Here is an 18668-nt window from a genome sequence, read left to right on the forward strand (position 1 = left end):
TTCACAAAGCTATCAAATGGAGGAGCCAGGACTCAAACTCATTTGAACCCTACCTCTTAACTCCTATCTACATAACCCAGCTAATGACTGTACAGATCTCCACAGTGCTTGATCCACAGGAAGCACTCAGTAAAGGCTAGTTATTGTGATGACTGAAAACTGGAGCCTCACGTCCTTCTGCACACATAGCTGGCTCTAGTTATGGCCACCCCTGTGTCAGTAAAGAGGACAGAGACTCATCTAGGGAGGAAGATGAAGAGGAAGACAGGCTTAAAAAAATAATTTTAGTAAGTAAATATTCATTTTGTAAGTTTAACTTCAGTAAGTTATCAAAAACTGATGGGAAAAGTCATTTTAATACTAAAAACCATAGGGGAAAGCACAAAAAAAACCCCTTCATGTACAAATAACGAACAAACTGAAGATGAGGAAACAAAAAAGCAGGGGGAAGCGTTACCTCCTGCCCTAACCTAACGCCCTCCGCACCCAACAATGAATTAGGGCTTTTTCAAACTCCAGCACCATTAGAAATGCTGTGATCTAAACAGTCACCTCACTGCAGGGAGGCCGAAACCTGGACACAAGCAACAAGGGGCTCAGGTCCCAACCCTGGGCACACTGTGCCTGTAAACTACCCTGGATGCTTGAAAAGGACACCATAACCTCACTTTACAAACGGGAAACTAAGGTCCAAAGAGGGTAAATGAGAGCCTAACGTCAAACAACTAAATCAGAATCAGGACAAAACCACCGACTCTCCCAAGCCATGTCCAATCAATTTTCTTTCCACTACGCACGGCTTAAAGACGTGCAGTGAGACGCTTCTTAAAAAGCACCCTGCCTCGACTAATTCCCAGCAGCAGGATGCCTCAGGAACCAGTTTTATTTAAAATTTCTTCCGGAAGAAAATGACCATCCTTGTTTACCACTGTATTCTCCCTGTGCCTACAGTACTTGAATGCACTAGTAATCAGCTGAAGAAACCAAGCCCCAAGCAATCACACTCAAACCTTAAAGTTACAAATAAAACCCTAAATCATTAAAGGAACTTCACACTTTTATCCATAAGACCATTCTCCCCTATAAAATGCCTAGCCCATCAGACCTACTTTTTATCTTATAGCCTATTCTAAAAAACCTTCACTATAGTCTGAAAAGAATCTAATGTATGAAAAGCATAACTATATATAATTTAAAATTCAATGACAAACATAAAAAGGCAATCCTCACATTTAAGAAAACTCACGAAATTTTCTAGCTTTTTGCTGAATGAATCCTTCCTTGCCCTGTGCAGTTTTAGTAAGCTAGATACTCTGTAGGCTCTGTACAGCCTCCGTAAGGCTACTTGGTATTAACAGTCCCCTACAGGAAGCCTGAAAAGCCAAATGAACTTCACTCCCTCTAACAAAAATCAAATAGCACCAAGAACAATTACTTAGTCTTCACTGTCTATGTCTCTTACCCTTGCAACTTAATTTCTCCCCTGTCAATAACTGAGGGAACTGGGCAGATCCAGAGGGAGCTGATTCTGACCTGTTCAAGAGTAAAAAGAGCCATGGGAAACTTCCCATTACAAAAAAAATAAGCACACATATATTTAACCATCACTGGAAGGCCACCTTGTACTTCCAAGTCCCACTTCCAACAATATTCTACAGTCAGTAAGGTCAAATAAAGTAGCAATGGGGAAGAGTGAGAGACTGATTCAAGCCACAGGTGAAGATCTGGGGAGCTCAAACCAAACCTAACCTCCCACTCACCTTCTCCTTCAACATACACACACACACACACACACACACACACACACACACACACACACACCTTTGTACTCACGTAACTAAAGTGTTTGTCAAAGTTGGCCTTGTTTTATTTAGCAAGGAGGAAACACACCCAATTTCATGTCTGTGCAGTGTCTGGTGGACTGGGCATCATGTGATATTAAACAGCCAGCAGAGAAACTACCACATAAATTAGTTATCAAAAGGCCGCCAACCTGAGGCCAGCCTCATGGCTGAGTGGTTAAGTTCACGCACTCTGCTCCAGCGGCCCAGTGTTTGGCTGGTTCGAATCCTAGGCACGGACCTAGCACTGCTGCTCAAGCCATGCTGAGGCAGTGTCCCACACAGCAAAGCCAGAAGGACCTACAAGTAGAATATATAACTATGTACTGGGGGGCTTTGGGGAGAAGAAGAAGAAGAAGAAAAGAAGACTGGCAACAGATGTGAGCTCAGGTGCCAACCTTTAAAAAAAAAAAAAGGCTGTCATTCCACCACCAGTCTCCATGTTTCTGCTTTACAGAAATGCTAACCTAGATGCATAAATTCACCTTTTATTCTACACTTATCTCTTTTTTCAGTGATACGAAAAATGGCTAAAAGTTTATTTGGGCACAGGATTAAAGAAAACGATTAGTATCTAAGTCATTATTTTAACAGCTTCCAGCTTTCAAGTCTTTCATCATAACTTTGACGAAACCCCACAGAATTCACTTAGCTTCATTATTCATTAACTGTGTTACACAGTAACATAGCAGTCTGCACTATTTTTATGGGAATATATTATGATTAGACAAGACACCAAGCTGCACTGTTGACCTATCTCCCAGGTCCTAAAAGGCCAGAGCTCCCATACGTCCTTGACATGTAACATCCTGTCTTTCAATGCCTCGAGTCACTGCAGTCAAGAAGTACCAGGCAGAACAGCTCTCTCCACTGCAACCACATTATGTCCTTCCCAAGCCTGCTTCCACTGTTCATACTTAGTCATGGGTCATGGCTTACTGGCTCAATGAAGGATCAGCATCCTAGAGCTCCTGAAAGACTGTCATTTCTCTAATGTGTCTACTGGAGTTTCAGCAGGGCTCCAGAGTTTTATAACTAATCTCAGTTTTCCAAGAAAATTAGGGAAGTTATAATTGGGAGGAGGGGCAGTAAGCAGTCTTCTTAGAGCTCCCTGCTCCTTCTCTTAAATAATCTCAGAAGTCAGGAGCTGTTTATAGCTGAGTCATTTTAAGATACAAAGGGAAACAGTGATTGAACATTCTTGCCTAACATAAACCCATCCTTGCATCCAAGACAACCTGTTTCTTCTAACACACAACATGTGGACTCCGCCACACATCATACCTATAACAATTAACCTGAAATGTTAACAAATGAGTTATTCTAATTTAAAAGTCATCATTGAACTGACTGTTTAAATATCGACACTCCCACATTCTTAGGAGTGGAGCCTGTCATCTCTTCTAATGTCTTCAGGGAAAAAGGGCATGGCAGAAAAGGCACACAGTTGGATTAAGACAAATCTAGGTTTGAATCTGACTCTGGTCACTCCTTAGCTGTTTAACACTGGCCAAATCCATGTAACCTCGTTAAGTCTCAACTTCTGCTTCAGTAAAATAGGTACAAAACACCACTTATCCCAAAAGATTGTGGGGAGGATGAAAGGAGACAGGTAATGTGAAGTGCACAATATCTAAGTATTGCCAGTAAACATTAGTTACATTCCCCAAAGAAGTGTTGAGTTGAAAACTCTGGAGAATCCTTCATTACATGAAATAAGAAAACACATCCTGGAGGCCTCCTTTATAAGCCTCCAGACACTTATTTTTCATACTGTCTCACTTGAATCTGAAGATAATCCTTTAAGTATTTTCCCCATTTCCCTGTTTTAAAGAGGTTAAATAACTAAGCAGGTCACAGAAGTGGTGAGTCCAATTTGAACCCAGATCTTTTGGACTCCAAACACTAGGTGTGCTCTGTCTACTGCACGCCTTACACGGCTACTTTTAAAAACACATCATGCTCTCAAACAGTGGTTTCAACTGGAAAGAAGTTCAAATCAACTGAAAAGAAGTTCAAATTGAGCATAGTTTTATAAACACAATAAATTCCAAAGTGAACACTGATTTTTAGATCCTAACCAAGCCTACCATCATAGCTAAGCTTTACTACCTAAAGGACCACAATTAATCATTTCAAGAACAGTTATCCTTATAGAGAAACCATTGTTTACAAAGTCCAGGTCATCAAAGGTAACCCACAGTATGGGCCATCCACGCATACACACCCCTTAATAGGATCCTCAGCTCGAATCAACAACCAAGCCTACCACTGAAACCTCTCCAAGAGGCCTTTGGTGGCACTTGATTCATTCAGGGATTGAGTACCTGCTGTATAAATAGCACTACTTACAGTAAATCCTTGTAAAAGTCCATGACAAACCTATCACGTAATAAATTTCACATTTCGTTTGTACTCAAGATTAAGGCCCTAAGTAGTATACAACCTTTAATTCTTATCTCATCTAAAAATAATTTCTCTTTAGCATTGTACAAATGGTAGCTCCTCCTAAACTATTATTTCCAGTCAGTTGACCAAATTTGTGAATTATTAATAAAAACTTTTAGCTGAAAACCTAAGGTCTAATTCTTCAGTATTTCACAAGACAAGGATATAGGAGTACTTTCTATAACCCCATATTACAACATAACTGTATTCCAAAAATTAAACTCTAACAGAGGTATGCCCTAAGCTTACAAAGTAGGTAAGGCTTTCTCTCCAAAAACGCAACTATGTCTAGGCATATAAAATTCTGCACGTTACTTAAAGTATCCCATTAAAGTTCATCAATAGCTCCCCTCAATTTATAGGGAACTCACCAACCCAGACAAAGACCTCCTATTTAGGAAGTTATATACCATTTTAAGAGACTTTTCTCCTAGTTTTTAAATAGCATGGTCTCTTGAGGAATTTACATTTATCAATTTATAAAATTTCATTTACCCACAAGTTTACATTAAAAGGACACTTCTTCCAAATCCTTTAAACTCTTGCAATACTAAAAACAACTCTGGTGTCCTTTGTCCATTAATATTAAGAGTGCTCACAAGATGTGTGGCCCTGAACTAGGGGTGCCAAGAAGAGAATTCCAAGATAGTGTCAAAGCCAGTGACCTTGAGAAGTTTACAACCTGGTTATACAGTCTGTTCTATTTAAAACAAACAAACAAAAAAACCCAACAATTTACTGATCATTTTGAACAAAAATAGGTATGATCTTTAAGCTGAAACCTCTAAGTGGATAGGAAAAGAATGCTGTAGAAAAAAGGACGAGAAAACAGAGTCAAAGAAATTAAAGAAGGAAAAACATGACCAAAGGACTAAATTTTCTAAGTAACATATACCCAAGAACGTGTTTGATTTACCAGATAATACTTAGCTTGAAAATCTATAGCCGGGGGCCGGCCCCATGGCGGAGTGGTTAAGTTCACCAGCTCCGCTTTGGTTTCGCCGGTTTGAATCCTGGGCACAGACATGGCACCACTCATTAGGCCATGTTGAGGCAGCATCCCACATGCCACAACTAGAAGGACCCACAACTAAAAATACACAACTATGTACGGGGGGCTTCAGGAGAAAAAGGAAAAACAAAATCTTTAGAAAAAAAAAAAGAAAGAAAGAAAATCTATAGCCAATTCCACAAGTTAAGTCAATTTGAGAATTGGGAATAAAAAACACTGAATTAGATGTAATTACTAAACTCAACAGAATCAATAATACAAAAACAACATAACTTCTATAAAGATTTTACCTAAAAAAAGTTATTGCAAACTATTAGGATAGCAGCTGGGGAACAAAGCAATACATGGCTGGTGTGCTATACACCCCCATTACCATTCCAGTGGCAGACATCACTAATCAATCACACCATGCTTGCCCCACTGAACCTCATAATTCCAACATAACCTTCCAGCAGAAACAGGGTGGGCATTATAACTGAAACTATTTGTTGTCCTTGAAAGCTATTTTCTGTTCAAGTCACCTAAATAAAGCACCAGAACTCAACGTATTTAATGTTCAACGAATTTATAATAAATTTCATTTACTTTGAGTTGCTCTCCAAAACACAAAATCCTCTCTTTTTTTTGGTAAGGAAGATTGGCCCTGAGCTAACATCTGTTGGCAATCTTCCTCTTTTTGCTTGAGGAAGATTGTTGCTGAGCGAACATCTGTGCCAGTTTCCTCTATTGTGTATGCGGATGCCACTGCAGCGTGGCTTGATGAGAGGTGTGTAGGTCCGTGCCTGAGATCTGAACTCACAAACTCCAGGCTGGCAAACCGGAGCGCACAAACTTAACCACTATGCCACTGGGCCGGCCCCACAAAATCCTCTTTAAAACTTTAAATTTTTCTATTAAAGAGAATAAAATATGGGTAATATAATCTTAACTAGGAAAAGATATTCTTTCTAAAAAGTGTAAACATAATAAACTCTTTTCTAGAAAACTGTAACTATATTTTTGGCACCCTTCATTTTTGACCCAATTTGAATTTAAAAAAACAGACAAAATTACTTTTTATGAGTATCAATAAATACCAGACATGCTATGTCATTTAGGGATAAAAAGTAGAAAGTTAAAAAAAATTACAATATATATCTGTACATCAAGAGAAAGAAGCACAAACTCTCCCCTTGCAGTTTAAAAGAAATACAGGTTAACAAAACTCTAAAGAGAACATATGCGACCATTTAAGACTTCCGTCACTTCCTTCCAAAAAGAATTTAAGGCAGAACAGACTCCAGAAGTGAGAAGATAAAAAGAGATAGAAAAACAGATCTCTGGGACTCTAAGATCACATTACCAATGGGTGATGTTTAGCATAAAGTAAACTTACAGAAAGGAGCGAAAACCTGGATTCAGGAAGTTGTAAGAGCACTGTGGGATAAGTGAGGAATAATTATTTCCTAACTCCTCAAGCCTAGCAAAGAAAAGTACGAAATATTCTACAAAGAAACCAGGAGGCTCCAGCTTCTTAGTCTTAATAGGAAGATTCAAGTATTATATAAACATAGGCAAGGCTAACAGATGACAACACAATGTCAGAAATACAGATACCATAAAAGGGGCCATTTCCCCACGCCAACTCCAACCTCAGTTGGTACTAAAACTAAAAACAATAAATTGTTTTGAGAAAGTATCTGTTAATGTCCATTACCAGAAACTAAGTATATCTTAGAGTACTCTTTCAGTAAAGTTCTTTCAGCAGAAGCTAAGTAGGCACGACCTCAAATTATATACATCTTACACATTGTAGGGCTCCCTATGTATATCTACGCAGACCTTTCCTCCATTATTTTAAGGATTAGACAGTTTGAAAAGCTTCTGCATGGGTTTTACTCTTAAAGTATGAAAGTATAATAAACATTCCTGCCCAGGACCTTTCTTCTCCCTAAAACTGGAGTGAAACATGAGCCACCTGTAAAGACTTGAGATATTCCTACAGTGTGCATAAAACCTTTAAACATACATTTGCATCCAATTGTCAGTTGGTGCTTTTTCATTTGGACAGGCCAATCATTCGGAGGAAAATGAATTTAAAAATTGCCTAAGTTGTTAAAAAACATACGACATTAAAAAAAAAAAAAAAGACCAACTTTGCTCCATAAGACAAACTATTTTGAGTAAACGAACATGACACCAGGAAAGAAGGGTTAATATCTGGGCACTTACTGCTGGAAAGAGCTTTAGGGGCAAAGAGAATGGCTCATCTAGCTTATATTTACGGGACACCCTTTTGCTGAGCGTCTTTAATCTTGCTGCATATACTGAATAGTAAACAAAGCACTTATTACACAGAACCTATTTGATAAATGGGGCAGGAAATCTACTGATTTATCAAGGGGTCCTTCAAAGCGCCAACTAAGGAAAGCCACGGTTTTCCTACCACTAAAAGGAGGGAAGGGTGAGACAGGTCAGGATCCCATCTTCATCCTTTTCCCCCGACTAGAAAAACAAGCGTCCCAAACGCGCACAGCCCAGACCGAGGCTCCGGCCCTTCGTGGTACGTAACCCACGGCGACGGCTGGAACCCAGACCAGCTTCCTACCTCCTGGATGCGCTTCCTGGCCCGCTGAAGCACTTCTTCGTAGCCCTTCTGCCGCAGCTCGCTAAGGCTTTCGTAATACTCCTCGGGGTCGTCGGTCTCGGTGAAGAGTACCTGGGAGAGGATCTTCCAGCCGCAGGTGTCCAGGCCGTGGCCCAGGTAGACCTGGAGCTGGTAACACAGTGTGTCGATCTCCTGCTCGCTCATCTCTGGGGCGCCCCCGAACAGCACGGTCCACATGCCCGAGGGCTCCTCGGGGAACAAGGGCAGGCACGGCTCCAGCTGCGAGTTCACGGAGCACAGCTGCTGGTGCACGGCGCGCAGGTCCTGGAAGGAGAAGAGCCCGGCCCAGCTGCACTCCTCGGCCGGGGACTCCAGCTCGGCGGCGGGCGGCGGCTGCTCCGCGTTCGAGAGCGCCAGAGACGCCGGGGCCGCCTCGTCCTCCCTCACCATCTCCAGCACCTCGATCTCCTCGGAGACCGCCCCGCAGGCGCTCACCACCCGCACGGAGGACGCCGGGGCCTCCCTGGGCGCCGGCGGGGCTGCGGCAGCGGCGGCCCCCGCTCCATCTCTGCCGTCGGATGCCCTCCGGATCGGGCTGGACCGGGCCCGCACTGGGCTCCTGAGAGGGCTCTCCGCCCCTCTGACGGCCGGACTCCGCAGCAGCGGGTCCCCCCGAAGGCTACGCGCGCTCCGCGGAGAGCCGCCCTCCGCCCAGGCCGGGCTCCTCCGGGGCCCGGGGCTCCGGCCCAGAGGCGCAGAGCCAGCGGGCTCGGGCCGGCCCTTGCCCGCCGGGCTGCCCGGCCCGCGGGTCCCGTCGGACGCGGGCGCGCCGGGTTCGGGGCCCCCTCGCGCCCCCGCCTGCTCCCGGGAGCCGCTCCTCTGCCTCTGGGCCGTCCGGTTGTGGCACGTTATGGCAAACTTGCCCTCGATCTCGTTCCAGGCCACGATGAAGACGAACTTGTGCTTCTCGCGCTCGTCGAACACATGGGGCCGCACGGCCACCCAGTCCGACTCGAGCGTCTCCTCGAGCGCGAACGACATGGTGGCTCCGGGGCAGGCCGCGGGGGAGGCGCCGCCGGCCCTGCCCGCCGAGGACTCACCGGCTGCTGCGCCGCGCCCCCCGCTCACCCGCGCCGGGCGCCTTCAGCCATCTTAGCGCGCCGGCCGGCTCCCTCGCTCGCTCGCTCGGCCCTCCGCACCCGGAGCCGCCGCGCTCCTTTGTGGCGCGGCTCGCGGGAGAGACAATACGCGTCCCCGGAGCAGGTAGTTCACATGGTCACGTGCGGTCGGATCTGTTTACAAGCCCGCGCTGCGGCAGCGCCTCGCGCCGCCCCGGCCGCCCCCCGCGCCAGGCCGCGGGGCTGCGTCTGCTGCGCCCTGGAGGGGAGGCGCGGGGCCGGCGGGCCGGGCGGCGGGCGGCGCCGGCGGCGTGTGTGTCCCCGCCACTCGCCGGGCCGACCTCTCCGCCCCTCGTCCTGCTCCTCTTCTCTGCCGCCCGGAGCCCGCCAGACGGACCGACGCGTCTCCTAAACTCTGCGCCTCAGCATCGCCACAATGTTGCCATTCGGCTGCTGACGTCGGCGGCTCCACGAGGGACGTAAACACGGGCACGTGCCGCACGCTGGTGACGCGGCGGCGGCGGCGGCGCGCACTCCGCGCGCGCGCGCGCGCCGGCCACGCCCCTCAGCTTCCCCCGATCCCCCCCCACCCCGCCGCCCTCCAGCGGCCGCGCGCCCGACTCTTTCCTTCCTTCCGCGCCGCCGTCGTCTCCCCGGGGCTGCAGTCGGCGATCGCCGGCTGCCAGCTCCGAGGGCGGCGAGAGGGGCAGGTGTACCCTGTGGGACAGGTGGCCTGGGAACCCAAGGAAAGAGGAACAAAGGCGGAGGAACTGAGCCTTTTCGAGCTCCAGTAAATCAAAGGTACCCTCAGATGTAAATTTGCCTCCATCCGCCGGGAGGAAGTCGGGATGGCTGACATATTCAGAAAGAAGTATTCTGTTAACACGAACTCCGTGCTCAAGTTCATTGATTTCCCCGAGGCTGTTGGATTCTCCCCTAACACCCTTGAGACGGTCTAAGGTATGAACGGAAGGTGTCTGAAGACAACCTAGTAGAACACCAAAATAAAATTAAATGAAAATGCCGTCATGTCCTAAGTGTGAATGTTTACATTTCGGTTCATCAGCGCTTTGCTGCTTCAGTTTCATCATTGTGTACTGTCTGTGAACCTCATTTTGAGGTCACTGGCTTGAGCCCTTTTGAAGTTGTAGTCAATAGAGTTCTCAGAATGTACATACAAAATAAAAAATCAGGTAAATCTGAAGGATTCTGCTATTCATACTGGACTATGATGAAACACATTCTTAAAATTGCCTAGTAATCCCATAATGCAGTTTATATTATTGCCCTTCTATGTCCTGTTAATGTCCGGTTCATACTGCAGGTATTCTGCATCCGCAGTAAAGTACAATGGGAATTATTTCTTCTTTGACTTTTATCCATATTTCTAAAATATATGCAAAACCATTTGGGTTAACCATGCATCGTCAGCTACATTTACTTCAGTAATGTCCTGACATCTGAATAAATAGGTAAAAGTTTTAACCCTGTCACTCAGCTGGACGTTTTAGACCTATAGATCTGCTTTGACCAAAAAAAAGGCACTTTGGGCAGAGTGAGCAGAAGGGGAACAGGACTGGTTTTTAAACCCGTTTACAGTTTTTTATGTGGAACCACAAATTCTCAAAGCTTGCAGCTGAACTTGTGTGAACTCTCAAATGCAAATCAGAGATACACCTTTTGAAAGGCAGGAAGAAAGAAAGAGAAAACTCATTGCATATCTGTATCACTAGCTAAGCAAACAATAGCACGTTATAGAAAAATTTCCCATCTTTTCTGCTAAAAAGTTACTGCTAAAAGTTTTTCTGATAAAAGGTGATGACATCATCACTAGCTGTGTTTTTGTAATACATTATAGAGAAGTATGAATAAAGAATGTCTTTATAGGAAATATTTTTATAGATAAGTATGAATACTAAGAATGAACAATAAAAGAATGTGTTTATAGGAAATATTTTTATTTACATGTATATTAAAATTGCAATATTTACCCACAGATATAAAATTGTCTTATCACAATAGTGCTAGAGAAAATTGGTTCGTGATCACATAGGTGTGAAGTATTTTTCCCCAATGCACTGGCCACAGTGTTTTGTCAAAAGAGTTGTTTCAATGCTTCTCATTTCCTCTGTCTTAGGAATTGTTATCCTAGAAAGGGAAAGAAAGAAACCGAAATTCCCATGGCAGGTTACCATAGTACCAAACAATTCTTTATTTAGGTCTGTATCTGATTGTCAAGCAAGATCTTTGAGTGTATAAATTACTCCCTGGGGATAAGTAAAGCTACAGAAAAACCACATCCACCATACTAGCTTTGAAAGGGCTTGAAAATGATCATCTGTTTGAATTTTTTTTTAACTGTTGAGGATGGTTAGGTAATCCGGGAAATGCTTTAACTCTTTCAGCCTTTCAATAAAAACTATAATAGTTTACATAGTGCTTTTCAAATTGCATACATTTTCCTGCACATATTCATTTAGCCTCACAATAATCATATAATGTAGATAAGAAAGAAATGTCTTTAATTTTATATATGAGAAAATAGCAGTTCTGATTAGTCAGGTCACACCTCCCAGGATTGGGAGCAGGGAACAACTTGAATTCAGGGGCCTCTTGGACACATCTGTTCCAGTTAGATTCTTCCAGAAGCACACACTGAAAAGAAGTTAGGAATGCCAAAGTTTATGGGGGTAACATCTGTGAAAGAAAAGGGGCAGACGCAGGATTGGGCAGGCTACTCCAACAGGGAGCTCCGGAGCAAAGATTGTTCCTTAAAGAAGTTCCCCCACTGAGTGGAAATGGTTAGGCCTTGCTCAGTGGTTGACTGGGGACCCCTCTGAGAAAAGCATAGGATGAAAACCTGAAGCTGTCTGAAGATGCAAACAGCTGGGGACTGTCAGCTAACCACCCTCCCTGGAGCTGAGGAGTGAGTCCTTTCTTGAAGGAGGATCTGATTGGCGCATCTCCACATCTGCCACAGTTTACATTGTGTCCTGTGTGGCTCCACTTCATAGCACAGTTGTGGAGCAGCTCTTCCGGGGTTCTGGTGGGCCTCTCTTCCTGAGGGGAAACTTAAAAGAGGGAATTTAGAGAGATGAACTATAGCCCCCATGGCTCCAGGTGGTCTCATGGCCACAACTGATACTCATTGTCTCTCTCCTCCACTAACTGTTCGAAAGTCCCTCACTCTCTGCTGGCCTCAGTGGCTCACATGGTGGTGTTTCCCAAACCATCCTTCCTGAGGGGCCTGAATTCCTGGTAATCTTACCCATGTCTAGGCTCCATTACTACATCACTACATTTGTCACAATTAGGCAAGAGCCTTCCAAGAGGCACCCAAGTGGGTCAACTGAGTTCCATGGACGTTCCTCCCTGCTCCCATCGTGTAACAGCAGCTCTGCCTGCTCCTGCTGATCAAGGTCAATTACCCATGACAAGAAGTGGTTCCTCTTCTTGCCTGCTGGTTCCTGGCCGCACAGAACCCGGAGTGTCCAAGTGGCAGCTGTAGCTTATAGTTCAATGGGATTTTTGCCATCCTCTGCCAAGAACACACTCTTTCTGGGGACCAGGACCTCTAACCCTGCAGAATCCAGAGCTGTGGGGACCCCTAGTGAGTCACTGAAAGTGATGGTAAGTGAGGCCACTCCTGCTTCCATCCCTTGGTTCCTGGATCCATGAGTTTTCCCTCTTGGAGACATAGTGCCATATAAAGTTCTGTAATTCAGCATGTATCCACATCCTTAAGGATGGTACTCGCATCCTTGCAGGGTGTGGCATTTGAGCTGGTGCTTCAGCTGTACCTTTAGCACACCATACCAACTCTATTTAGCCAGCAGCTTTTAAATGACACAGTCTATGACATGGCCAGTGGGTCTCTAAAAATGGATTCCCTTGCTGGATACTAAGTTGTTTCGTGTCTGTAGATCAGGCATTCTCTAAGCGGCTTGATAGTGGTGCTAGCTGAGGCACTGCAGGCAGAAGGGCAAACCCATACTCAGATTAAGTATCTATTCCTGTGAGAAAAATCTTTGGCTCTTCTAGGATGAAAGGAGCTTTTGCTACCAAGTGACCGGTTAATCTCCTTAAGGAGTAGTGCCATCCATACTAGGGGCTCATTATTGCTGTCCGTTGCTGGCAGGTTGAACATTCAAAGCAGGCAATCATTAGATTGGCCTTTCTAAGTAGGAGTTTGTGTTTTTTTGACCCATGCAAAGCCTCCATCTCTGCCACTGTGGCCATGTCATCTCTTTACCTATCATGTCAGTGAATGACAACTGGTCAAGTTATTTTGCCCTCTTGGTTATTTGATGCCCATGCTATGTGGGTGCTTTCGGGTGGGCATTAATATACAATACAAAAATCTTCACATCTTGTGCACACTCTCGTATGTTCATCTACATGTCTCTTCTCCAGACCTCTTTGTTCCAGGTATTCTAATTTTTCTCCTTCCAGCCCATGACCATTCACCATTGTCCATGAGTCCATGTACGTTTTGACTTTTGGCCACTTGTTTCACACAAAGTGGATGACCAGCTGCACCTCCAGAAGCTCTGCCCATTGGGAAGATCTGTCTTTCAAACAGTTCTCATTACTGTCTTTCAAAGCCAATCGTAAGTAAGGCTATAATGCAGACAGCATCCACTTTTGGTTTTCACCCACATACCAAATCAACCCATCTGTAAACCAAGCTAGGAGTTTTTCTTCTTCCTTCAGCTGGTTGGATGGGAGGCCCATATGGTCTTCACTGTGAGCTGAGGAGGGACACTGCTACACAATGGAAGCCACGATGGGACGTGGTGGATGCCATGGGATTCTGGACCCACTGCTCGTGCTCCTTGTAATGTGATCTCTTCCTGCTCATGTTCAGTCCCAGATGTACCATTTCCATCTTATGATGGATTGCTACTGGGCCTATCTTACTTTATGACTGTTCCCAACTCTCGATGAGCAATTCCAGAGTCAGGATCACTTGGTATCCCAAGGTCAAGCATTCCAGCTCTATCAGAGCCCATTAGCATGCTAGGAGCTGTTTTACAAAAGATATTTAATCCTCTGCTGCATATGGTGTGACCTTGCTCCATCACCCCAGAAGCCTGCGTTGTGATTCTTCCACTGGGCCTTGCCATAATCTTCACACCGTATCTTTTTCTACTACTGAATGTGCTGAGATCTTTGTTCTTGCAGCCAGCACCTGCTGCAGAGCCATTCTCTCCCCTGAGCCCTACTCAAAGCTGGCACCTTCCATATGGGCTGGAGCAGTTTTCCTATGTGTGGAATGTGTTGTTTCCAAAGCCCAAGGTGGCTTAACAGTCATTGTGCTTCCTTCATTTTAGTAGTGGATACGTGATGCAGCAATCTGTCCTTTACTTTGAAGGGAATGTCCTGGCATGTACCTGACCATGGGCTGTAGAGAAACTTTACTGAGTTGCCAAGTACTTGAATTTTCTGGAGTTCATCTCCCTCCTTCTGGAGTGCATGTGTCTTACCAAGGTCTCTAGCGTGCCAGCACTCTTACTCATGTTGCCAGATCAGCACGATGTCATCATTGTAATGAATCAATACCATGTTCTGCAGTATGTCCAGATGGTCCAGATGTCTTCAAGCTAAAATGTTACAGATGGTAGAAGAGTTAATATGGCCCTGGAGCAAACTGTTTCTGATCTGCTTTCCTGGCTGGGATAGAAAAGTACACATTCACCAAATCAATGGCTGCATATTACATACCAGAGACCGTATTATGTGCTCTAGCAAAGAAACTATGTCTGGCTAGGCAGCTGTGACCTAGCTGTGGGTAGGTGATTTCTTGGTTAAGCTAGCAATAGTCTGCAGGATCTATCTGGCTTCTGCAAGGACCAGACTAGCAAATTGAACAGAGATGTTCTGGGGCCACCATGCCTGCCTCTTTAAGAGTGGCACTAATCCTGGCCATTCCTCTCCAGGGTTGTACTGTTTTCGATTCACTGTTTTGGTGGAGGAGGCAGTTTCAGAGGATTCCACTTGATGTTCCCCACTATGACGGCTCTCACCAATAGGCCCAGTGTGTGGGTTACTTCACCTGCCACATGTCAGTCCCAAGTATATATTTGGTGACCAGGGAAATGAGTACCAGGTGAGTTCACAGACCCAGTAGACCCAGATTTTGGTCAAGACTCCATTTATCACTTGGCCTTTGTACGCCCGCCCTCACTCTCACACAGAGCCCATGATGAAGTTTCTGGTTTTGGGGTATCAATGTCAACTTGGAGCCTGTCTTCAACAGTCCTTGAAATGTCTGAGTATTTCCCTTTTCCCTGGTGAACAGTCACTCAAGTACATGGCTTAGATCCGTTTGGAGAAGCACTGATGAAATCATTATTTTTCCAGGGTCCTTCACACTGGGATTTAGTCATCTCTTCAGTGAATGGGCACCAGGTCTGAAAATTGAAAACTAGTTCAGGTCCAGAAACTGGGCAAGAGAGTTTTTTGGGGTAACTTCCCTCAAGCTTCCACTCATCCACTCTTGCTCTGTTTTGATTGTATATATTAAGCAGTGCCTTTTGGCTGCTCGGCTATTTTTCCCTTAAGGATGCAGTGTTCTATTAAACATCCCTTAACTGTGGACACTGTGACCTCCGGCTTCTGTTGGTAAAATGCTACCACCGGCCTCTTGCTCCAGGGCCTTCTCATCACCTTTGCTATCAGTGAGTCAGATTCTGTTGACCACTTCTCCTGCATTTAGCCCTGGCCTGCAGAGGAGAGCCACACTGAACTTCACAGGGGGCTGGGGCCCCTCTCTCCAGCACATTTCTAATGCCCTTGGTGAACGGCGCATCCTTTCGGCCTCCCTGGGAAACACGTTTCTCTGGCCTCATGTAACATCCATTCTGACATTCCCACTTCCCCGAATCTTACTCTCTTCCTCTTCTGTACCATGGCAATTCAAGCTTTTCAATTCAGGCTGTCTGAGGGCTGTTGTTTTTTCCAGATTTCTAAGAGTCATCCTAGCCTCAAGTTTTCAACATCTCCTAGGATCCTAGCTTGGATGTTAAATTCTCTTGTTTCTAGAGAGTGACCTCCAAGTCAATAAATAATCTTCTCACTCACAGCTTTTCACTATCAGCCTGTAGGGTGACAATACAACTTCATAACAACACTCCAATTCCATTATCCTTATGCTTATCATTCCCCTTACATTTCAAATGCCTAAATCATTGCACCAGCCAGAGCATTCCTCTCCACTGGTGCATTGTCCTAACTCACCACCAGTGAAAATTTTAGAAACAGGACTCTGACCTTTTGCCAGGGGCTCTCTGCGCTCTACCCATCACTCAGAATTGGGTGCCTGTTGCTAGCCAGGTGGTGAGTGATCCAGTCGCCCAATCCCATCTTACTGCCTGCTTTCTCAGACTACTTCTGGTACCAACTGTGCCACCGGGGCTCTCTGGGAAGCAGACACTGAGAGGGAGTGAGGAGAGTAAAAGGTTTATGGAAAGGAACACCTATGAAAGAAAAAGGGAGGAGGCAGGATGGGCAGAGGAGCATCAGCCTGGAATCTCTGCCAGCCCAATGGGGAACTGGAAGCAGTGACTGTTGGGGGAGGTGTACGTTGGGTAGAAGTGACAAGGCCCTGGTACCACTGCTTTGCTCAGTCATCAGGTAGGAGCCAGCCAAGAAGAATGTGATCTTGGTTACCATTGTCACAGTCGATCATAGGCGGGGGGCCACCTTGACAAGTGTCTGACCTAGGCTCAAAAGCTGAGGTGAATTCTGAAGGTGCTATTGGCTGAGGGTGTCAGCTAAGCCCACTCTTTGCAGCTGGGTAGCAAGGACTTTCTTGAAGGGGGATCTGAGTAGTGTATGTTCGTGACTACTCTTTTTAGTATTTCACATTACATCACTTATGGCCAAGTATCCTTGTTTCACAACTCTCAAGTGGTGAGAGTGAGGAAAAAGTAAGAAACAAGGCAGGGAAAGATGTGAAGCTCTGCAAAGTGACGCCTGACTGCACTGGCCCCACATTCTCCCTCAGCAAGAGGGGCTTCTCCAGAAGGGAGGCAAGAAAACACTGTGCTCAGTGAAGTCACAGGAATGGGGAAAGGAGGGGGAATGTGTCTGCCCAGGTCCTTCCCATGTCTCATTTCCCAAAAGTCAAGTTTCACCGCAAGGGGCGCTCACATTTCCAGGCCGCATCATTCAGCCCTTCAGGAAGCCAGCCTGGGCCCCGCACTGTGGTGTTTCAACCAAGCCTGGAAACGGAGGGCGACTTGGCACTGATATTTTCAACCACCACCAACAGACAGGAGCAAGCCACACAGCTCTGCAAAGGCAGCAGTGGTAGGTGGGCTGGGATACAGGCAGTGTCTTCAGAAAGAAAGGCAGAGGGGCCGGCCCAGTGGCACAGTGGTTAAGTTCGCGCGTTCCACTTTCGTGGCCCAGGGTTTACCGGTTTGGATCCCAGGTGCAGACATGGCACCACTTGGTGAGCCATGCTGTGGCAGGCGCCCCATATATAAAGTAGAGGAAGATGGGCACAGATGTTAGCTCAGGGCCAGTCTTCCTCAGCAAAAAGAGGAGGATTGGCAGCAGATGTTAGCTCAGGGCTAATCTTCCCCAAAAACCCCCCCCAAAAAGAACGAAAAGAAAGAAAGAAAGGTGGGTGAGGAGAGCTGAGAAGGTACACAAAGTTTAGTCTGATAAAAATCTAATTTTAGTGTTTGACAGTACCTAAGTAGCATGCTTAATTAAGGACTTCAATATTTCTTTAAAACTTAAAAAAACTTTCTTAAGTGTTATTGTAACAGCAACATGTGTTTATTGTAGATAAACTTGAAACTGGAGATAAACTGAAACAAAAAACTTTAAATACTACCTGGAGATACCATTTTTATATCTTTTTCTATGCTTATTTACAAAAACAAGATCCACTATAAATACTGTTTTGAAAACTATCTTTTTAACCTAATAATGTGTCTTGAAGATGTTAATAAATATACATCTAATACCATTTTTAAAGAATCTTTATATCCTAAATCTTTGAGCACACACTTCACTATTTCTCTTTTCATTTTAATGTCCTATCTAGGGAATCCTTGGAAGCTCATACACTTAACCACTGTTACTTAAGATTCTCCAAGAAGCAGATACAAGATGGGATTAGATATGCAAGAGATTTTAGGGGGAAAAACTAATGAGGGAAAATGAGGAGGAAGCCAGAGCAGGAGGGAGTGCTGGCAGATTGTGAAGGAGAGGGCGAAGAAAGGAGTCTCAATGGAAAGCGTGTTAGAGTGCACGCAGTCTAAGAAAGTTTTTGCTAGGCCACTGGGGAGTCCTCCAGCCAGTGTTACCTGTCGGAGCAGTTTCGTGTCTCACAGCACAGGCTTGCCTGTCTCCCTGGCCCCACTCAGTCACTGGCCCAGAGCAGCCTGTGGGAAGTGTAGTGATTCATAATGCAGCAGCCCTGGCGTCAGCGTTATACTCAGCAATCTGGGAGGCACGTTCTCATGGCTTCCACAAACACCATCTGTGCTTTAAAAAAACTTGGTGCTATTCATTCATTGATTCATGACACATCGAGGGCACAAATATGAATACAATGTGGTGCTCACATTCTAGTAATTGGCTTCAGTTTGAGTGGATCATCACGAATAATTTTTCAGAAATTAGAAACAGAAATAGATTTCCAG

The 18668-nt window shown here is 45.3% G+C and overlaps 1 protein-coding gene across 1 annotated transcript in view; it reads right to left on the reverse strand.

Moving 5' to 3' along the window:
* JMY (junction mediating and regulatory protein, p53 cofactor) overlaps window positions 1-9069 on the reverse strand; it is a 104168-nt gene extending 95099 nt beyond the window's left edge. The window contains exon 1 of the mRNA XM_044777937.2: window positions 7889-9069. Coding sequence (XP_044633872.2) covers window positions 7889-8929 — 1041 coding nt within the window. The 5' untranslated portion in view covers window positions 8930-9069. The remainder of the gene's footprint in view (window positions 1-7888) is intronic.
* Between the last annotated feature and the right edge of the window lie 9599 nt (window positions 9070-18668).

Source organism: Equus asinus, chromosome 9 (genome assembly GCF_041296235.1).
Source record: "Equus asinus isolate D_3611 breed Donkey chromosome 9, EquAss-T2T_v2, whole genome shotgun sequence".
Lineage (NCBI taxonomy): Eukaryota > Metazoa > Chordata > Mammalia > Perissodactyla > Equidae > Equus > Equus asinus.